Raw genomic sequence first — 22,507 nt, 5'->3', positions numbered from 1 at the left:
TTTGATTTAAATCTAATTTTTGGTTACAATTATTTAATTTTTCCATTTTCTAATTCTCTATTTTGTCATTCTAAAATTTTAAAATAAAAATATTTATTTTATTTATTGAAATCTTGAGTGAGAGCTCGCTAATGATTAACATGTACTTTTCTTTTCTTAAGGTCAGATATTCAAATTTCGATATTCTAATTGTTATACTAAAAAAATAATAATAAGTTGAAGAGTAGCACAGCAAAGACGTAAACTAACTCTAGTCCTAACTCTAGTCCAGACAAACATTTTGTTGGATAAGTTCATTAACCCAACCTAGTATTTGCTTAATTCCGCTTAATTCACCCGGAATTACACGAGCCTCTAATTATTTATCTGATAAATTGATAAATCAAACATTCTCGACCCACCAAGAAAAACTTCAAATTTCTCGATCACAATCAACTAAAACTAAAATTCCAAAAAAAAAAAAAAAGTTATGCATACAATAAATTGGCATTATTGTGATAATTTGAAGTTAAATCTTTGGTTTATATGACCACCCAATTTCAACAAACAAAACCCAATAAATTCATGGTTAAGCTTAAGGAGTAACTTAGCATTCTAAACCAAATTTTTCTTCAATAACCCAACAACAACACCAAGTTAATCAAAGAAAACCCAACACACAACAACCCCACATGAAGTTTTGCAGGAAATGAAACAAAGGTTTTGGTTTGGTTCGGTTCGGTTTGGTTTGGTTCAGTTCATTGTAATCAAAGAACTTCGATACATTTCAAACCAGTCTCTCTCTACCTGCAATGAATGTCAACACTCTAGAGCTAGCTAGTAGTATATGCACAATCCTACATCTATATGCACTTGTTCCAACTCATTAGAAAGTTAGATGCTCTTCTCGTTGGTTCTTAACGACTCTAAGTCACCGTATTTTGTATATTTACACTATCGTCACCTCCGGCGTCGTTTTGTATCCACCTGAAATAACGTTAAAACATATATTCATCATGACAACCATATTCCCATAGCTAGAAAGTAATAGCCACACTTAGAATTATTGCTCTAAATACTCATGAACGAAACTAACTAAAACAAAATGAACGATTGAACCAGATTATCTAACTTGTACACCGCTAGTAACACTTCCATGTGTTAATAGGTCTCCAAGTTAGTTATGTAAGTGTTCGAGCTAGCGTGTGACATTTTTGAACTATTTTCACGAGACAACTGTCAGACCATAACACATTGATTGTTAACGAAACATTAAAGGATATCAAACCTTAAGTAGGTGGTATCCACTTTTTGCCATTTTCTTATCTACATTACCTTTATTGTTAGCTTCTAGTCAAGCAATATGACTTCTTCAAGGAGAAATACTGCCCATTCTATCACCCAAACAAGGAGAAATACCTAAGATAAGAATGAACTTCAACCAACAACCAAAAAAGTATGTGCATGACACGACTGTCACATGCTACGTTAAGGATCTATGAAACGGGGGATAGTTTAAAATATCACAACGTGGAATTAGATTATAAAGTTTGACCCCGAATTTCGAAACAGTGACATTTAACAAAGAGCATTTATTTTCAGCAGGTTCAGAAATACCTTCGTCTCTGGAAATTTAGATGTAGACTGTGAACTCGGCAGCTTTTGATCCTCTGAAGAACAGCTTTCACAGAAGAAGTGGTCAAGTTTTTTAGCTTCTTCTGCAGTCATTTCTATACAAGCGGGATGAAACCTAAATCAAGAATATCATCCGCTTTAAGATACAGATTTTATGATATAAAGCCATACATTACGCAAATGATTCACAAAATATCTTAGCAGAATCGATGTAGAAACGTCAAAGGTAAGTAAAACGAAAGCAGATTTAATACTCGAAATCATTTCCTGAAAAATAATTCTATAATTTTATTGTTCTATTTCCTCGTTAATATATGCCATCTCGATCAATTTCTTACATTATGCTAATGACACAGTCCAACAATCTATAGGAAGGCTTCGCCCACTCAAGACCAGCTCTAAAAGACGGGTTTTATCTTATTCTATTTTTTTCTTTTTCTGAGTTCAACCTGTAAGAGTGGAAGATTTAGATTTTTTGATCGAGAATATAATGTCTTAACCAACAAAACTATGTTCAGCTTAGCCTAGAAGACGAGTTTTTTTTTTTGGTTGTTAGATATTGCACCCTAGAGTTGGACTTGAACCCGTAAATGATATGAATGGTATGAAATTATAAAGAGGGAAAACTAAGACCCAAACCATGGAAGATCACAAAAAACACTCCAATTATTGTGAACTTCAACTAAACTATAGCAATTGAACTAAAAGTATACTTCACACCGTTTGGTAGCTGATGCAAAACGTTGTAAAAGAACTTGTCTATATGGTTTTCCTTGCCATTAAAATCCCATTGTTCCTTTCCAACCAAAGATTAGATTCATAAAATAGATCTAGAGAGCTGAAGCCACATGATTTCTTTTTCCCTTGTTTAAGGGGTTGCCAATGAGAGATGACTACAAAAAACCAAATATAGATTATTCCGAAACCGAGAAACTTGGAGGATGCCTCCAATAAAAGAGACTTATAACTAAGAAAAAGAAAAAGAATTACATCCAACCGCAGGCCACAAACCCTCTCAAATGGGGTTACAGAAAGAAATACTAATCTTAAGAAAAGAAGCAATGTGGTGTAATTACAAACAGGTTTACGTAAAGTCCTCCAAATGAAGATTCTAATAAGAAAAGATTTGTATGAAACTTTAAAAACTTGAATTTCAGATATCCTTTAATGATATAAATTAGCTCATAAAGCTTATTGTTCGAGTTGAAACATATCATATCAGAGTGCATCCAGCATTTTCGAAACATTGCATTTGGAACCATACTATTCGTTTAGCTAATCGCCTATTGTTTTTCGGAACTCTATTTTACAATCTTTACTCCATCACTAATATAAAAAAGCTGAAAGTACCTACAAATCAAGATGGGAGACTTCAAATTTATGATTTGAAAGATAGAGAGCTCATTATTATACTACTGGCTAAATTTCATGAACTTACTTTACTGTGATTATTTTCCTATTCCGTATGCCCTGAATATAGAACACGGGCACGCCACTATGAACAACAAATACCTTTACAAGCATGTGTTAAGGCTGCAAATGAAATCAATAGCATCATAAACAGTCAGCTTACCAATCAGTGCAGCTCTCGCACTGAACCATTAGGTCGTCGGGATTGTACGGCATCTCACATTTGCAATACCTGCAACAAAAAATCAGCTGAAATTTTGAACCAGGAGAATCAGGTAAAGCTATGCGCGAAAAGAAGATTCATGAGCTTAAATGGCTAACGTGAGATATGAACATATGTGTATAATACAGTAAAAAGAATGGAATCCTGAAAGAAAATCGATCTTTAAGTAAAGAGTGACATGCCTACAATGAAAAATGGCAATTAAGAACATCAGTTCAGAGAGTTATGAACAGAAAACCTGAAGAAACCAATTTCTTCCCATGTGAAATCAGGTCAGAATGATCACATCTCAGGAGTACTTAATGCCAAACACATCAATAGAATATGCAATACAATACAAATTCTAGAAGAACTCACACAGCCACTCGATCCGGATTGAAAGCTCCAGTAGTGGAATTATAGTCGAAGCGGCAAAAATAATCTTCATTTCCGACGGCATCAAGCTTGGTATAACTCTTAAATGTATGAACCGTACACTTCCCCTCGATGGTGTCGGCACTTTGAACGTCGTAATGATCGGAGAGAAACAACTCCTTCGACCCATGAAACTGTCTCCGACCGCCAATTGATTCCTCCGGCCGGTAATACCAGCGAATATGGACCTTCACATTGGCCCCACGAGAATCAGCCTCAATCTTCTCAATCTTTGCTACATACGACGGCTTCGAGGGTTCGGGGGGCCTCATGAGCACGCAATCGCCGGCTAAGAACAAAAATCCGAAAAATTCCGCAAGATCAGAAACAGACGCGAAAACGGAAACATCTGAAAGATTCCAATAAAAAAGAGGATGACGAAGAAGAGAGAGTGGATTTTTTTACCTTTGATGGTTTTGTTGATGCGTTTGACAGTGTAAGAATCTAGGGTTTGCCTCGGAGCCTTGGGTTTGGCCATCAAAAGCGAGCCCTGGAATTAGAAGAGAAGAAGCAAAATCGAGAGAAGTTTCATAGAAGCTAATGAAAGGAAGAAGTAACAGGATGATCATAAAGAATTAATTTCGCCGGAAATCTAGTCGCCGGAGTTTACCTGCAATGTCGTCGGTGAAAAGGGAAGTGGCCGGCGGAAGAGTGGATTTGGTTGTCACGTGGCAGCATATGCCAAAGCCAAAAATAGTTCGCGACGGCGGAGAAAATGAGGCCAGATTTTGTAACAGTTTTCTTTTTTCGAAATTATAAATTTATTCCCTAAATTTTAATTTTATTTATTTATTTAATTATTAACTTATAAAATCACAAATTTCACATTTAATAAATTAATTAGCCTTTAAAATTTTAAATTAACAATTAAATACAAAATTGAAAAAAAATATAGGCACAATTTTTTAATTTAAGAACTCATTTTGTAATTAAAATATATTTTACAATTCTAATAAGTTTTATTTGAATATATTTACACATTCACTAAATTGTAGATTAACTTACAAAGCTTTTATCAAAATTTTCAATTTTCAATTTTTTAGTTTTTTTATTTTTAAAAATTTTCAACATTTGAATTATTAAACGAAGTTTTTTTTTTTTAATGGATTTAAAAATATGTGTAATGTAATTAAATAATATTTATGAGCTTAATTTTTTAAAATAAATAAATAGTTATCAAATGAATTCTAAATTTTCGAGATTTCACCCAGGTAAATAAGGAACGAGATGAATATAGAGGTTAAACGAGCATCCCACACCCAAAAGGTGCCCCACATTCGCAAGGAACGAGATGAATATAGAGGTTAAACGAGCATCCCACACCCAAAAGGTGCCCCACATTCGCGGAGCGAAGAAAGCGGGCTTTGTCCCAGCTTTAATTGTAATATATTTTTTTTAATTTGACATTTTAAAAAAATATATTGTGTATATAATTAAAATTTTAGACACAAAATTCAATTTAATAGAAAAAAAAAATATATTCCTTAAAAAATGTCGATATAAATTTAGACACAAATTTAATTTTGCAAATAAATTATTACGATACAAAAATAATAAATTGAGACTAACATTGTTAAACATTTTATAACAACTTTTTTTTCGAGATGGTAAAATTGCAGATTAGTCCTTTAAGAATTTAAAATTTGTATCTATTTAATCCCAAAACTTTACAAAATTACACAATGAGTCCTTGATGTTCGATATCTTTAAAATTCTCGAAACACAAAATTTAGATTTCAAATAAGATAATTTAAATTTCTCACTAAATGATTAATCAATGTTTTTTTAAAAAATCCAATACAAAATATGGAAGTAATAAATACTATATGTTACACTTCCTATGCGATTAAGCTTTATCCATACATATTTCATAGCAATAGAAAACAAACAAGAAGTGTGTGTGACATCAAATGATCAAAGGAACAATCCTTAGCCATCCTGCAAAATTTTCTAACCTGTTTATGATTGGAACCATCTTCTAACCTGTTTAGAGCCTTTCTTTTCACCATCAGCTGGATCCGAACTCTTCTGCGAGAACTTAGATCGATATTGTTCGATAAGTTTATCGAGCTTATCAACGGCGTCCTGTCCTACTGGTAACTTGTTTTTCTTTGCCCTCTTCCTCTGCTGCTGGTCTACCTGATGTTTTGCCTTCTTTTTGTGTTGTACATCTGCTTCCTGGGAAGCTTTTATTTTCACAGTATCCATGGGTGCCGATCTCTTGCTCGATTTTTCAGGCATTGATCTTCGTCCTTCTGGTTTTTGTTTCTGTGACTCGTTTGTATTGTTACCACTTTCTGGACGCATTTTCCTCTTTTTTCTGTCTCTACTTTCTTCCATCGCCATATCATTGGATACATGATTGCCATTTTTGTTTTCGTTGCGATTTTTCTCCTTCACTGGACGATTATCGCCTGTTGCTTTCCTTTTTCTGGAGTTCGTCTTGTTTGAATGGATATCCCCAGCATTTGTATCGGCATTACGATGCAGTGATTTCGGAACGTTGGCAGTATTGTCCTGATACGAAGCTTGTAACTTCGCTTTCCGTAGCTTCAACATCTGAACATTGTCTACAGCGAATTCTACGATCGGGCGATTCACAGGGCCAAAAGTTTCTACAAGAAACCAGATATTTATTTTACAATAGGATAAGGTGCAAACTATGCTACTGCTCCTGTTAAAACCACAAGGTAGGTTCCAGCGTTCGAAGAACCATTATTTTTTTTCAAGGGCTGCCTCGGCACACTAATTTTAGAGGCGTCGAGAATTAAGGATTATCAAATGAGAAAAATTATTACCTGGATTGTTGTTGAGAACTCGCAGGGCTACAAGGGCGTGCTGATGCTCAGAAAACTCGACGAAAGCAACTCCACAAGAGTAGTTTTTTGTTAGTACCTTTCCTTTCTTCACATCCTTCAAGAATTTAATCTGCAAAATAAGATTAAAAGTTAGGGAAAAAATATCGATAACATCGAATGGATTTCCTACATTTCTGGAAAGGTCAAACCTGGCGAATCACAGGTTTTTGCTTTGTAGCTCGCGAGGTAACAGCTTCGATGCAAAGTTTTTGAAGTTCCTTTTCTTTCATTGATTTTGGTAAATTGTGTATAACGAGCCTAGTTCTTGAAACATGAAAATTCGGAGATTGAAGCTTAGTCATTCTTTTCTTTTCTAGCCTGCACATATGATGGGCGAAAGTGTTATTCGGTTAGCCATAAAATAAAAACGTTACGATTTTGGGCTTTCTAAAGGGAAAAGGAAAAAATATTTATACTTCTAAAAATAATCTAACATAAATATTAAGTACAATGTATTCACATTAGAAACTAACACTGAAGTAAATAAACATGTTATAAGCCCATGTAATGCTAACAGTTCTAATGTTGGTTCTATTATGAGTCCAATTCCTTGTGGCATAAGGTCCTAATATGGGCTGCTCCCCTTTGAATGAATAGCACGGGGGAAGGTTGGACGGAAAGGTATTGCTGAGGGGCTTCCTTTCTTTCCTCTTTATGTTCATTGTTTAGTGGTTGATGGGAATGATACTTTTTTCTAGGAGGATAAGTGATTGAGAGATAGACCCCTCTACTCCCTATTTCCTCGTTTGCACAATTTATCTTCAGTGAGGAACGATTCAGTGGTTGTTGTTTTGCCTTATTCTTTGACCTCTTGTTCGACCATTTCAAAATTTTGTACTCCTTTGTTCGATGGGAAAGGATGGTTATTGTGGCCCCCCCTTTCTTTGATTGGAGAGTATTGTTATATTCCAAAGAGAAAGGATGTTCAAATCTGGAGTCCTATCCTTCCAAACGTCTTTTTGTAAATCATTCATCCTTTGTTTCGTCAATCCCTCTCCCTCGACTGGATTTGTCTTGGCCTCATCATGAAAGGTGAAAACTCCAACGAAGGTTAAGTTTGTTATGTGGCAAATTCTCTATCAAAGAGCTAAACACCTTGGATCAGGTTTCGAGAAAGGTACCCAACTTGATTGGACCATTGTGTAACATTCTTTGTAGGTGATCAGTTGAGGACCTTGATCATAGCCTTTGGAGTTATTTCTTTAAGAGGTTTAGCTTAATGCTTGTCTAGACATAGGGGTTGTAGAGAGATGATTGAGAAGTTCCTTCTCTACATGGCAAGTCTGGGGGAGTATGCTATCCATGGGATCTTTCAGGATAGAGGAACAACATAACTTTTAGAGGGCTTGAGAGACATCTTTGAGTGATGTTTGAGGCCTTATTAGATTCGCTCTGTGGTTTATAATGGTGAAGTCCTTTTATAGTTACCCTTAAGGACTTGTTTTCTTGATTGGAGGACTTCTCTTTTAGTTTGCATCCTTCCTTTGAGGCTCTACTTTAGTAGATCCTTGTACTCTTTATTTTTCTTTCTCAATAAAATTTAAGATACAACTAAAAGATAGACGACCGTCTGTCACCATAGAAGCTAATACAGAAACAACAATACAGCAATTGATATACACGAAGATATGTACCTTTGACGTTTCATCATATCACTAGCAGAAACACCCTCAGCAGCTGGAGTTCCCTCGAGAATAATACCTTCCTGTAAAATGTTCGAGTCCGTGGTATTGAAGAGAAAAAAGATCCGACCATGATACAAAATAAAGAAAACAAAAGCTGGAAATTTTTGGCTGTAGAGAAAAGGACAATTTTATAAGCATTGAAGGAAAAAAGACCTGTGCAAGGTTAAGATTTCGGTGGTCAACGTTGTCATTTTTTGACTTCTCCAATTCCTTTTCATTAGCTGATTTCTTATCTAGAGCATTCAATACTTTCAATTGCCTGCCTTTCAGAAATATTCCGACACCAGATGCAACATTCGCAGATGAAACAGCAGCAGTAGCAGCATCAGCCGTTTTAAACTTGAGAAAACCAGTGCCTCTAGGTCGTCTGCGCCAAGGAAGGAGTCAACAAAGACTACAGAGGATCCAGTTATTAAAAAAATATATCAGGAAATATAAATCATACTTTGTAACTTGATGAAGGACGGGTACGAAGGATAGTACTTCACCGAATCCAGAAAACCGCTGTTTCACTTCTTCATTATTAATATCAAATGGAAGATTGCCTATATAAACTGTTCTCTTCAAATCCTCTTCATCTACTGGCTTAAGAATAGATGTTTTGCCTTCACTTAACTTTTCGGGCCCATTTGATACTTTATCAGACATATCAGATGACTTCTTTGATGAATCAAGAACTGGCTCCTTGTTCACTTTAGATGGTGGGTTACCATCAATGAGAGAAGGAAGAGCTTCTTTAGCCGAAGATGCAATTAGATTTTCAAGTATTTTTCTTGAAATTTCTGCTTCTCCTTCAAAATCAATCTCCGAGGAAATATCTTCTTTCTCCGAGTCCTCTGAAGAACCTTCATCTTCGTCGGAGCGCTGAGATTTGTTATGAACAGCAGCATTTTCAACTTCCAAATCATCACTACTAATGCTACCTTCTCTGTCTTTTTCAGTCTCTTCCCCTGAAAACAAGATCTTGTGTTTTATGAAGAGTAGAAACGGATTTCTTTTTTCTAACAAAGCTCATGCGTTACAGTCAACAGTTAGTACTACAAGAACAAATATTTTACAGGACCATAAGAATTCAAATAGTTAGAGAACAGTGTTAAGAAGACTTAAAAGCCATCGAAGATACCTTTTACCCACACCAAAATATTTTCCCACTATAATATCTTCCCCCTACCAATATGGATAGGGATGAAAGGCACAAAGAGAGAGTGTCTAATCGAAAATTTTCTGAAGGGTACATAGGTTATTCATAACAAAGCAAGGATGAGCCCACTGAGATTATGGTATGCCATTATTAAATTCTTCTAAAGAAATGCAATTTGTGAAATGCCCACCACCCGAGGAAAATTGGCATTGTCCTTCCATCGGAGTTTCCTCGTGCCTAGTAGTGCCCGAAACCCACATTACCTATAACCCATAACTCATACAACATGAAATGTTGACACACAAATCCAACTGGCAGATGATTTTACATCCACATTCTTTCAATTTCCTTTCATTAATGACCTGTTTTTGTTTCCTTTTCTAACAATTAAGAACCAATAGAATTTTTAAAGGGATTGAGAGGTCTTGGGGAGGTGCGGTCCCTTGCTAGATACACACTTCTCTTTGCACCTCTGTGTATAAAGCTTTTTGTAATTATCCTTCAAGTATTATTTTATATCTATCTTTTTATTGGAGTCCCTTATTAGTTTAGTTGGGCACCTTTCGGAATTGGTTTTTCTTGTATTCCCGTGTACTCTTTCTATTTGATCTTAATGGAAGCTTGGTTTCTCACAAAAACAATTAAAAATTAAAAATAATAACCAAACTGATAGACAGCCACAATGCATTCCATAAACTTAAAACCAGAGAGAAGAAAATGAGAAATAAATAAGGTATAGACACCAAAGATAAGATGGTACAACCAAAGAGGTGTAACAAACATGTAAAGGGTGCATAAGAAATTGGATTAGGTTAAATATACAATGACTAACCTTCATCTGAATCAACTGGAGCATTAGCACCTGAACTATATATCTTCTTCGGAATGGCCCAGTCCACAGCTATTGTCCTTTTACCAAATTTTTGACCATTGAACTTTTTAATAGCCTAAAAAAGGGAAGTGTGTCAAATGACTTGAATGTATCTCAATCATTCAAAACTCTTTAAATGAGGCAATATAAAAAAAAAAAAAAAAAATTTAAACATACATTTTCAGCATCCTGCTTGCATGTAAATTTGACAAACGCAAAACCCTTCGATAATCTGAAAAATAAAACCAGGTGGCTGTTAATAGTGCACACAAAAAGGTGGGCATATTCAAGTAAGAGTATTACCCTGTGTCTGAACTATGTGGCACCATCACGTCCCACACAAATCCTGCAGATGAAAAGGTATCCTTTATTTGTTTCTCTTTGGCCTGCATCAATGTGTAATAAGCTTGCTTAGTCAACCTGTCCACGTAAGAAAATATGATAATTGCTTATTGGGTAAAATGAAACCTGAAATGGAAGATTTCTGACAATAAGTTTCCATTTCTGAGTTTTGGACCCCTGCAAAGAAAATGCAGAAAGTTTTAGACTTATCCAACATAACTAAAAACAAATAAGCAACTAGTGACATCAGATTTAATTGGAACATGTCATTTTTATCAAGAAACCTAGCTTTCATAAGATAAAGGGAATTAAGAAATAGACTGAATAATAGGGCATAATTATAAAAGTCGTATTACGGCCACCCAAACAAATGCATTAATGTTGGCAAGCAGTTTAAACCTAAGATTCAAAACATTAGGGGTAAACATTTAAGGACTTTAGACACGCAAGAAACCCATTAAAAAATCATTCAGAATAGAATTTCTTACATCAAAGCATAAGATTTTGCAATAACTCAAATATATGACTTTGACAAAACTTTAAGACACTCCTATCTAAGATCTCTAACAATTTAAATCTACTAAAAGGGCTTCGACATTCTAATTGACCATGGTATTGTATTATTTTAAGGGCATATAGAACTCATTTAAAAAGGTGTGAACACTTGATAAAGATACAAAAAAAAAAAAAAAAAAAAAAAAAAAAAAAAAAAAAAAAAAAAAAAAAAAAAAAAAANAAAAAGAAAAAAAAAAAAAAAAAAAAAAAAAAAAAAAAAAAAAAAAAAAAAAAAAAAAAAAAAAAAAAAAAAAAAAAAAAAAAAAAAGAAATCAGTTTACTCATGACAGCTATTTGTAAGGATCATGTGAAATCTATTCATAGGTAGCAAAGTTTAATGTATATTCATTCACCTCCCCACCCAGTTGGCGGGCCCACACAACACCTCCTTGCATCTCTTTCTGATGTAATATGGTCACAGCAGCACGTGCAGACTTAACACTAGCAAAAAGAACAGCTGAAACATCCATTTTGCATCCATCTCGTAAAAGGCCTGAAATTTCATTTCAAACTATTGATGAGATATCCTGATGAATAGAGATAATAGTTTATTAAGACCTTATAAGGAATCATTTTTACTTGCAACTTCATCGACTATCAAGATAACAAAGCCAGCACTATCATGAACTTCACAAACTAGGTAGACCCTCAAGATACATTGGTATAATAAGAAAATAAAATTTGCCATCTGTAATGAGAGTGTCAAGAAAAATGATATGATTGATCATTGGGGGAATATGCATTCTGGAAAAACTTCAGACAAAACAAATTCACTAAACAACATACTGCAGAGTCAATCTATAAAGTACAACAGGCAACTGAAAAAAATTTGGTCAAATATCATAGCCACACATTAATATGCAACTGGCGTCATGAATAATAACTCGAGCAAATCCAATCGACTACCTAATCATCAGAAATTAATCCAACCAATACCTATGCTCTAAACCAAGAACAGTAGCAACAGGTACAATGATGCTTTAATCCTGTTTTCCCTTTTTATGTATATAAACAAAAAACTAATAATAGATTATAACAGTTGCTCATGTACATAAAAACAAAAAAAATGATTCTCGTGTACCATGCTGTTCAACTTCTTTTCTGGGAAGAGGATAAACAATAGAGCATACAGCACCAACTTCTCTAGCTTGGCGGTGAACATCTTCAGCCATATCAGCATTAAGGAGACCACCGACTACAACAGTCCTTGCAATCCTTAACAACCAAAAAAAAAAAAGAGAAATTAATGGAAGGTAGCATGCACAAACGTGAACCCTCAAAACAATGCTCCTCACCAAAAGCCCTTGGATTAGGGCAACACAGCAATGAGTAGTTTGCAGGAAGAAAAGGAAAGTGGAAGGAAAAATACAGGAAATCTTATTTTTCAAATAAACAAACAAGATGTCAAGAAAACCAACTACTTTATTATCCAAGCCATTGCTTCAGAGCTTGCATTCAAAATCCATGAAAAAAGAACAAAATATAGAAAGAATAAAAAGATGTTCATTACCTTTGCTTTCCTGAAGAACCCTCTTTATCCTCTAGATAACTAGAAAGTGGAGCCAATTTCTGAGCATTCAAATGTCTCTCTGTTACATCATTAGAAAGCAATAAGAAACAGATTGCCAGATATGTTGGGTAAAAAGTAGTAGATATTTATGAAAAATCAGTACCTTTCCTCCCCTCAGAATTTAAAGTCGTTTGTTCTTCCCTTTTAGAAACATCTCCATCCTCGTTAGTTGTTTGTTCTTCCTTTTCAGAAGTATCTCCATCCTCGTTAGTTGTTTGTTCTTCCCTTTTAGAAGTATCTCCATCCTCGTTAGTTGTTTGTTCTTCCCTTTCAGAAGTATCTCCTTCCTTGTTAGTTTTTGACTTGAATGCAGTACCTGCGTTAAGAAAATAACGGAAGAAACCTAAGGACCCCAACTCATTCTACTGAAACTGGGAAAACATGGAAGAAAGAAGGAAAGAGAAAAAATTTCAGCAGTCCTCCAACATGTGGATTTTGACACTTCCAAAATCTCATGATCAACCTTGATTTTCTTTTGACCGCCGCTGCTCAAGGGGAGCTCGATGCATTGCATGTTTAACAGTAATTTTGCGTCCTTCAATAGACAGCCCATTCTTCTGCTGAATTGCTTGATTCGCATCTTCTGCTACAGCACTGCAATCATATTCAAAGAATCCAGCGAAGTTAAGAAATCAAAGCCTTCATAGAATAACCGTGGGTAATAGAAATTTAACAAGAAGAATTAAAAAGGGATAAGAAATTAGTGTCCATTGTGACAAACATCAAGCAGTATTGATTATCACAGGATAGACAATCAATAGCATGTGTTTGGAAAAACTTGAACCTCAGTATAAAATGGGTTCAATGTTTTTTCTTATAGAAACAGAAACCATTACATAGATTGATGAAATAAATTACAAAAGAATTATCCAATATGTGGATAGTTACGAAAAACGGCTTCAGTGTGAAAGGAGGGTAGATAAGCTGTAATTACAAATGGAGAAGATAATTTACTCCAAGATAAAGCAAGAAAATTAGTAGCTTCAACAAAAGCATAGATGCTTTGAACGCACTCCACACTTATAGACAAGCAAACCATTAATACAGTCAAAACTGAAAGCACCATCAATTGCATAGAAAACGGAACAACATAAGCAAGAAAATATTAAATCTGATTTAGTATCCGAAGAACAGAGATATATATAGGCATCTAGTATATCCATATATAGGAAACAAAAGCATTTTCCATATTGACAGAAGCTCTAGCTTCCAAGTAAAAGGTAACATTTTTACAGGTAATAATAGTAGCTCATCCATTAAGTATCGATTATCAAACTAAAGTGCCTCCATAGACCCATACTATAGTCAGACAGTAAACATTGGGTTGAGTAGAACCAAGACGTTTGGACCAGTAAGTAGAGAGGAACTACAAGAACAATAACGAAAAGAATAGTGTGGCTCGGAATTTGACTTACAACTGCACGAATCCGTAACCACGATGCTCAGTTGAACCTGATGACATAGAATAAGATAAGTTTAAAACAATTGTCACTGAAAATATCCCAACATGTCATCTGAAGATATAGAAACAGTAGAACACTCCATCTATTCCACCAAATGCTCTTTCATTATATCAAGTCACCAAATCTTTAGTTATCTCAGAAATTAGACTAAATGCAACAACATAAACAAAACACCAATCCGAGATAATCCTGCATAGACGTACTTACCCTTCTGCGTAACCATGAAGCACCGCCGGACCGGTCCAACATCACTGAATGTTTCTTCAAGCTAGTTCACATAGAAAACACAGGAAAGGTCACTAACATTGCATTCAACAGCAAAACAATCAGAAAGAACACAAATCAAAACACTGCCTTTCCGCAAACCGCTTGCAAAACCAATAACTTCCGATAATAATAAAAAACTAGATTGCGTGCTTCTAAGAGTCGAGTTCAGAAACAAAAGTACAAAAAGAAATTCCTATGTTCATACTTCAGCTCAAGTTTTTCTCAGAAAACAAGCAGGCAATAGAGGAAGTACGAACCTGTGAGTTGGTGAACGAGTACGGCAAGTTCTTGACGAAAACCTTGGAAGGGCAGTGATCGCCGGCGGCGGCTCCCTTCTCGCCACCGTCCTTAAACCTCTTGTTCTTCCCCATGGCTGCTTGAAAGCTTTCCACGGACTGCAAAAAACTGCCGAATTCTCAAACCTGTTCCAGCTGAAGCGGGGGTTTTGGAATTTTGACGCCTAAACTTCGTTTGGGCCGATTTGGTGGGCTTTAAGTCATTGGGCTGGGCTGCAATGGAACCTGATAATCTTTTGGGCCATAGCCCAATTAGGTTTAACAGATCGACGATTGGCTCTCCGTTAGTAGATATTGTTCGCTTTGACCTCTATCGTCGTCAGTCTCACGGTTTTAAACACACATCTACTTTGAAGCGGGTCTAGCCCTACTCCGACTAGGGCTTTGCACCGTCCGTGAAGCTGGCAGTGATACATAACAGGCTAAAACAGACAATATTTACTAGCGGTGGGCTTAGGCTGTTACAAATGGTACCCGAGCGAGTCACCAAACAGTATCAGGCACTAGTTGGAATTGAGTTTGACCCTCTCCTAAGTAAACGCGTTTTAAAACTATGAGATTGAAGGCGATACGTAACGGGTCAAGCGGACAATGTCTACTAGCAGTGTGCTTGGATTGTTACATCAATTTACGCTAACGATGTCACTTATATTTCTCTATTTACTGTCTCGTCGATTTCCAGTCTTATTTTGTTTATAAAAAAACTCAAAAGGGTATTTTTGGAACAATTTTCGAAGTTCAAAGCTAAAAAAACGCTACTTTTCAACGTCCTGAGGCATAATTTGAAACCTTCGTAAAAATTTACGGATATTTTATATAATTGAACAAAAAAATTATAAATAAATATATACAACTTGATGTCAAACATATATTTCGACTCATTTTAACACGACACGCGAATAGAGTCAGCTCGAACACAGATAAACTGGTACGATATTATCATTTCGACTAAAAGGTCAGAGATTCAAATTTCTCGACTTGATATAATAAAATCTAAAAGAGTGNGGCTGGGCTGCAATGGAACCTGATAATCTTTTGGGCCATAGCCAATTAGGTTTAACAGATCGACCATCGGCTCTTCCGCCAGTAGATATTGTTCTCTTTGACTGTATCATCATCAGTCTCACGGTTTTAAACACACATCTACTTTGAAGCGGGTCTAGCCCTACTCCGACTAGGGCTTGCACCGTCCGTGAAGCTGGCAGTGATACGTAACAGGCTAAAACAGACATTATTTACTAGCGGTGGGCTTAGGCGGTTACAAATGGTACCCGAGCGAGTCACCAAACAGTGTCAGGCACTAGTTGAAATTGAGTTTGACCCTCTCCTAAGTAAACACGTTTTAAAACTATGAGATTGAAGGCGATACGTAACGGGTCAAGCGAACAATGTCTACTAACGGTGTGCTTGGATTGTTACATCAATTTACGCTAACGATGTCACTTATATTTCTCTATTTACTGTCTCGTCGATTTCCAGTCTTATTTTGTTTATAAAAAAACTCAAAAGGGTATTTTTGGAACAATTTTCGAAGTTCAAAGCTAAAAAAACGCTACTTTTCAACGTCCTGAGGCATAATTTGAAACCTTCGTAAAAATTTACGGATATTTTATATAATTGAACAAAAAAATTATAAATAAATATATACAACTTGATGTCAAACATATATTTCGACTCATTTTAACACGACACGCGAATAGAGTCAGCTCGAACACAGATAAACTGGTACGATATTATCATTTCGACTAAAAGGTCAGAGATTCAAATTTCTCGACTTGATATAATAAAATCTAAAAGAGTGTGAATTATTCATGCAGTAAAGAACGGAATGGAACACTGAGATGAAATTCTTCGACAGTGATAAGGAGGGACGTGAATTTCTTTGCAGTCCGATTGTTTCTTCCTTTTCTTAGCTTCTGGATGCTTTGGTTTCTTCAAGTCTTCTACGCATCGAACATCAGCTATGCAAGCAAATGACCTAGATTTTCCCGAGTAGTATCGAGATAAACCTCTCCTATACTCGAACACAACATCATCATAACAATTAACCGATAAATCCATTATAGTGCCCATTTGGGTTCTGAAAACGACGAAACCCTAATTATAATATAAATACTGTTTCTACCGTTCATCTACTTTCAAAAAATGGTATCAAAATCGAAGTAGGGTTTCGAAAAACGCTAAAAAATAAATCCAACATCATTNTTTTTTTTTTTTTTTTTTTACAAATTTACATATATTTCTCGAATTTGATTCAGAATTCAAATATTACCACAGAAATTACGAAAATCGAAAACCACTGAAAAAACTCGTGAAAAAACAAGCTCGGTTAAAAAAAAAAACCCTAATAATTACCGAACTTGTTATTATCTTTGAAATTTGGTTAAAAATATGAACGTTCTACGTAAAGAAATCGCGAGAAAACGAACACAGGTTTCAGAAACAAAAAATTTAAAATCGAAATCGTCATCGAACAGGGCAGCCTAGAATCATCGAAACAAAACCGATCCAAGAACGGAAAAATTGACCAAAATTGCTTACTTTTGAGGAAGATTTGACCTAAGAGAACCCATTTCAAAAGCCAACATGTCGTTTCCTTTTTCTTCCATTTTTTTTTTCTTTTTTTTTGGAATTGTTGAGGCTAAAAAGACAATATATATTAGAATAATTACACTATTATTATAATTTTTATTTATTTATTTATTTATTTATTTTTTAATGTCCAAAGAAAAATAAACCATTCTATTTTATGAATGGAACAGAATCAATTTCTCCCATGCATCCATTTGTTCCGTCCATTAATTTTCTGATTTAAAATTAAATTAATGATTTATTTATTCGTAAAATAAAATGGCTTCAAATATTATTCTTGTATTGACCACCAATCCAATTTTCAAAATTTGGATATTGTTTATTTAGTTCCTAAATAAAATGTTAATATAATAACTTCAAATTATTTAAATGTTTAAATTGTTAAATTAAATTCCGTAAAATAATAATAAACTTGCACTAATTTAGAGATAATTTTTTGTCGCTTAAATTTTTTAATCAAAATTAATTAAATGTTTAATTTTATTTTTTAATATAATTTATATAGGGTTATCCCTTATTACCGGATATTATCCACTTTGACTAATTATCTTTATTACTAGATATTATCCTCTATTACCAGATATTAGCCACTTTGACCAATTACCTTTATTATCGGATATTATCCACTTTCCCCTATTACTAGATATTATCCCCTGTTACCCGATATTATCCACTTTGGTCACTTTTTCCTATTACCAGATATTATCCCCTATTACCCGATATTATATTATCCCCTATTACCAGATATTATCCACTTTGGTCACTTCCCCCTATTACCAGATATTATCTCCTATTACCAGATATTATATTATCCCCTATTACCAGATATTATCTTAGTCACTTTCCAGATATTATCCCCTATTACCAGATATTATCTTGGTCACTTTCCAGATATTATCCCCTATTACCAGATATTATATTATCCCTTATTACCAGATATTATCTACTTTGACCAATTACCTGGTCACCTTTATCTACTTTGACCGGTTACGTATCACCGTTAACCTTATAATTTTAAAACTTACTTAAAAAAAAAAAAAAAAAAAAAACTAATGTTTCGTTCCCTTTACATTCTTTAAAAATATACCATTTGTTATATTCTATCCTTCCTTTTTTACGATATAATAAAAATATCGATTTACTTCAATCCACGAACTAAAATATAATCTACTTATCTATGAAATCGAATCAAAGTCTTCGAAAATACTAACAAAAAGAAAAACGAGTCTTCGAAGTACAGGAACCAAAAGCTCAGCTAAGAGTTTGAAAATGAAGTTTAGAGAATATTATGAGCGGGTTCCCCATGGTGAATTTTGTTCGTGGTGATCGGAGAGGTGGTTGTAGTTGCAGCGGTGGTCGGAGGGGAAGAAGGTTGAGACTGCTCCTCTTTGTGCTTTCCTCCTGTTAGCTTCTCTTTTATCTTTTGAGTCAGTCCTTTCTTCTTCTTCTTCCCACTTTGTCCTTCTTCCTCAGACTGGAAATGGAAATAAATTCATAGTAAAATAGGATATTTAATTATCTAATTTATTATAACTTAAATTAGGATTAACGCGTTCCTTCCACATCGAACCATCTGTACCAAGTTAGGTACGTCAAAAAGTTCATTNAAAATAGGATATTTAATTATCTAATTTATTATAACTTAAATTAAATTAGGATTAACGCGTCGTTCCACATCGAACCATCTGTACCAAGTTGGGTACGTCAAAAATTTGGATAACGTAATTTTATTTTATTAATATTGTTTTAAAAATTGTAACCGTATTTCTTCTCTTAAAAAAAAAAAAGAAAAAAAAGTGGATTAAATAGAATTGACTCAGAAAAAGTCTGATCATAGGTTTATAAGTAAAAAACATATTTTCATTGGTGCGAGGCTCGTAGAGAAAAGCCCCAAAAACTTATGTTCAAAGTGAACTATATTATACCATTGTACAAAGTCGTAACTTAGTATCAAAGTCATGCCCTTGATTTAGCCATGTCAATAGAATCTTCAAGTGTCGAATAAAGACCCTTTACTCGAGGACTCTAGAAAAGGTGTCGAGCCTCAATTAAGGGAGACTATTCGAAGACTCCATAGGCCCCAAAGAATTAGAGAAAGAGAGAAAGACTGAGCGAGAATACGAAAGTCCAACGGCTAATTATAATTCAAAAACTTGGACTCACCGGACTAGAGCCTGAAGTGGCCGAGCCAACATGTGTACCTGAGCCACCATCTTCATGCTCCTCGACTGGCATCAGCTCCTGCTCGCCGTCGCCATTGCCACCACCTGAACTACCTTTAGCATCAGAAGCACTGCCATGGTCACCACCATCCTCACCACCACTGCCAAAGATTAGCGACCCGAGTGTCGTGCCGACCTTGGTTGCAACGCCAGAGAGCCTCACGGGGTTGCCATGTTCATCAGTCAACACAACCGGGTTGCCATGCTCGTCGGTGAGTTGGATGGGGTTGCCATACTCGTCCTGTATATCAGCCATTTTCGCCATTCTCATCCCTTCCATTTACACACTCTAAGAGGATAAGAAATAGCCTTAAAAGCAGAAGCTAGGTACCTGTCTAAGCCTAACACGTACTCTCTTTTGGGTTGCCACGTTAGACATTTATATGATAGGTGTCAGCTTCTGTGATGAAACCAATCCAAATCCAAAACATTTAACAACCATCTCTATCTTGATTGTGTTGGCATTCTAGCTAAATTGTAGGAGTGTAAACAAACTGGGGAAATAAGCTATATACACAAACTTGATACTAAGTTTACCATTCATCCCCCGACACCTCACCTCAGACTCCTTCGCCCCTGATCCTCAAGCTCATCACCTGGTACCGCTGTTCGTCCTCTGGTTTCAAGAAAAAAGAGTTTCGACCGCCTCTCGAGTAAAAACAGTCGAAGACAAGGATTCAATCTTTATTCGGTGGGACAAAAAAGGAGACTATTGACACTACGTGCTAAAAAACTTGCAATCGCAAGTAAGACAAGAACCAGAGTTTAGAGGACTGGAGTTTGAATCGACGGATCTTCGGCTCCGAGAACTCCAGGACCAGGTTGCTTCTCTTTTCAAGATGTANATCAGCCATTTTCGCCATTCTCATCCCTTCCATTTACACACTCAAGAGGGGATAAGAAATAGCCTTAAAAGCAGAAGCTAGGTACCTGTCTAAGCCTAACACGTACTCTCTTTTGGGTTGCCACGTTAGACATTTATATGATAGGTGTCAGCTTCTGTGATGAAACCAATCCAAATCCAAAACATTTAACAACCATCTCTATCTTGATTGTGTTGGCATTCTAGCTAAATTGTAGGAGTGTAAACAAACTGGGGAAATAAGCTATATACACAAACTTGATACTAAGTTTACCATTCATCCCCCGACACCTCACCTCAGACTCCTTCGCCCCTGATCCTCAAGCTCATCACCTGGTACCGCTGTTCGTCCTCTGGTTTCAAGAAAAAAGAGTTTCGACCGCCTCTCGAGTAAAAACAGTCGAAGACAAGGATTCAATCTTTATTCGGTGGGACAAAAAAGGAGACTATTGACACTACGTGCTAAAAAACTTGCAATCGCAAGTAAGACAAGAACCAGAGTTTAGAGGACTGGAGTTTGAATCGACGGATCTTCGGCTCCGAGAACTCCAGGACCAGGTTGCTTCTCTTTTCAAGATGTAATTATCTCATCATCTAGATATAATAAAGAATTGTATCGACACCATACAAAATGAAATACATTGAGGAGACCTTTAGGCAATGACGATAACCGGCCTAAAGATGTCCTCATGATCGACAAAAGGGAAATGGAATAAGAACAAGGAGCGACAGGACTGAACAAAATGGAGTACCGACATAAACGTACAAGAAAATGACCTGAACTCTTGGTCAGTCAATATTGTATATACCAATTTTTACAGAACAACGAGAATAAAGCAAAGCCTGTAAATGGGAAAGGATTGGAGTCCACTGATCGTACCTGATATTTCCTTGCTAGTTGCAGCGCAAAAAGGACAGCCACCCACGGTCAGGCAGTCTATCAGAATTCAGAACACAAGTTTGATCAATGCATACAATTATCCAAGAGAAATCATATTGATTTGTGCAAGATAAGAATGAAAATCTCCAATCTAATGCGTCATAATGCAAATTTCAATCTTTCAATCTTGTTATCTGAACTGTTTCTTCTCTTACCCTNAAAAAAAAAAAAAAAAAAAAAAAAAAAAAAAAAAAAAAAAAAATTATCCAACTATCCAAACCCAGAGGATATTGTAGTATCCTCTTTGTCAATTCTATCTTGCATTCTTCACTGTTTACCAGCTGCCTAGCAGAGGTGAATTGCAGAACCTGCGTTCATGAACAATTGTTGGTTAAACAAAAATCCAACAGTGTTCCACTTTCAATATATATCCTAAAAAGTAAGAAAATTAGCAGCAAACACTTCCATTGGAGGTATGTGGAAACAAGATGTGTTGAGGATGGTTGAGGATTGTTTGGAGGGAGTCCTACATTGACAAACTTAAGAAGGATCATGGATTTATAAGTAAGGAATACATCCTCATTGGTATAAGGCCTTTTGGGGAAGCCCAAAGCAAAACCATGAGCAAAACCATGAGAGCTTATGCTCAAAGTGGACAGTATCATACCATTGTAGAGAGTTGTGATTACTAACATGGTATCAAAGCAATGCCCTTAACTTAGCCATGTCAATAGAATCCTCAAATGTTGAACAAAGAGGTTGTGAGCCTCGAAAGTGTAATCAAAAGTGACTCAAGTATCGAACAAAGGATGTACTTTGTTCGAGGACTCTAGAGAAGGAGTTGAGCCTTGATTAAGGGGAGGCTGTTTGAGGGTTCCTTAGGGGAGGATCTGTAGTGTACTTTGTTCAAGGGGAGGATTGTTGAGAGGGAGTCCTACATTGACTAATTTAGGGAATTATCATGGATCTATAAGTAAGGAATACATCCCCATTGGTATGAGGCCTTTTGGGAAAGCCCAAAGCAAAGCCATGAGAGCTTATGCTCAAAGTGGACAATATCATACCATTGTAGAGAGTCGTGATTACTAACAAGATGGCCTACAAAATGAGAAGGAACGTGCAGATGAGATAGTTAAGCTCACCTCCCATAAGAAGCAACAGACAATGTTACATCTTAGTAGATCTTGACCATAACAATCCCTTTCTCTTCGCTGTGTTGTTACTTTCTGGCAGAGCTTTANG

General features: G+C 35.6%; 2 protein-coding genes and 1 pseudogene across 5 annotated transcripts; all 3 read right to left on the bottom strand.

Moving 5' to 3' along the window:
* Window positions 1–537: 537 nt before the first annotated feature.
* On the bottom strand, window positions 538–4,354 carry LOC111811199 (annotated as a pseudogene).
* Window positions 4,355–5,420: 1,066 nt separating this feature from the next.
* Window positions 5,421–14,830, bottom strand: LOC111776484 (RNA-binding protein 28). The gene is made up of 18 exons (XM_023655937.1): window positions 14,671–14,830; window positions 14,354–14,414; window positions 14,099–14,135; window positions 13,147–13,277; window positions 12,787–12,999; window positions 12,624–12,702; window positions 12,195–12,328; window positions 11,467–11,606; window positions 10,685–10,735; window positions 10,520–10,602; window positions 10,394–10,448; window positions 10,178–10,292; window positions 8,650–9,154; window positions 8,358–8,571; window positions 8,154–8,224; window positions 6,669–6,837; window positions 6,460–6,589; window positions 5,421–6,276 (listed from the first exon to the last, which is right to left on the bottom strand). Exons 1-18 carry the CDS (start codon window positions 14,782–14,784, stop codon window positions 5,621–5,623), a joined length of 2,958 nt encoding a protein of 985 aa, XP_023511705.1. The 5' UTR covers window positions 14,785–14,830; the 3' UTR covers window positions 5,421–5,620.
* A 3,544-nt stretch (window positions 14,831–18,374) lies between these two features.
* LOC111776487 (late embryogenesis abundant protein-like) lies at window positions 18,375–22,505 on the bottom strand. 4 transcript variants are annotated; one of them, XM_023655943.1, is made up of 4 exons: window positions 22,408–22,499; window positions 20,454–21,322; window positions 19,465–19,764; window positions 18,375–18,775 (listed from the first exon to the last, which is right to left on the bottom strand). In XM_023655943.1, the coding sequence occupies exons 2-4, from the start codon at window positions 20,499–20,501 to the stop codon at window positions 18,578–18,580; spliced, it is 546 nt and encodes a 181-aa protein (XP_023511711.1). In that variant the 5' UTR covers window positions 20,502–21,322; window positions 22,408–22,499; the 3' UTR covers window positions 18,375–18,577. The 4 variants fall into 4 exon arrangements, 3 of the variants coding, with proteins under 3 accessions (XP_023511711.1, XP_023511710.1, XP_023511712.1); XM_023655942.1 differs by lacking the exon at window positions 22,408–22,499 and having other exon boundaries at window positions 20,454–20,522; window positions 20,682–21,477; XM_023655944.1 differs by lacking the exons at window positions 20,454–21,322; window positions 22,408–22,499 and adding exons at window positions 19,855–19,923; window positions 20,083–20,361.
* Between the last annotated feature and the right edge of the window lie 2 nt (window positions 22,506–22,507).

The sequence above is a fragment of the Cucurbita pepo genome, chromosome LG15, assembly GCF_002806865.2.
Source record: "Cucurbita pepo subsp. pepo cultivar mu-cu-16 chromosome LG15, ASM280686v2, whole genome shotgun sequence".
NCBI classification, from domain to species: domain Eukaryota; kingdom Viridiplantae; phylum Streptophyta; class Magnoliopsida; order Cucurbitales; family Cucurbitaceae; genus Cucurbita; species Cucurbita pepo.
The sequence above is the reverse complement of the archived record's forward strand: the minus strand, read 5'-3'. Positions and strand labels throughout refer to the sequence as shown.

Coding starts and splice junctions, on each gene's coding strand:
- LOC111776484 (XM_023655937.1), bottom strand. CDS start 14,784: ATGGGGAAGAACAAGAGGTTTAAGGACGGTGGCGAGAAGGGAGCCGCC. Junction 10,293..10,393: donor GCAAGCAGGATGCTGAAAAT/GTATGTTTAAAT, acceptor TCCCTTTTTTAG/GCTATTAAAAAGTTCAATGG. Junction 9,155..10,177: donor TCCAGTTGATTCAGATGAAG/GTTAGTCATTGT, acceptor TCTTGTTTTCAG/GGGAAGAGACTGAAAAAGAC.
- LOC111776487 (XM_023655943.1), bottom strand. CDS start 20,501: ATGTCTAACGTGGCAACCCAAAAGAGAGTACGTGTTAGGCTTAGACAG. Junction 19,765..20,453: donor TACGTGTTAGGCTTAGACAG/GTACCTAGCTTC, acceptor GCTGATATACAG/GACGAGTATGGCAACCCCAT. Junction 18,776..19,464: donor CCACTTCAGGCTCTAGTCCG/GTGAGTCCAAGT, acceptor TTCCATTTCCAG/TCTGAGGAAGAAGGACAAAG.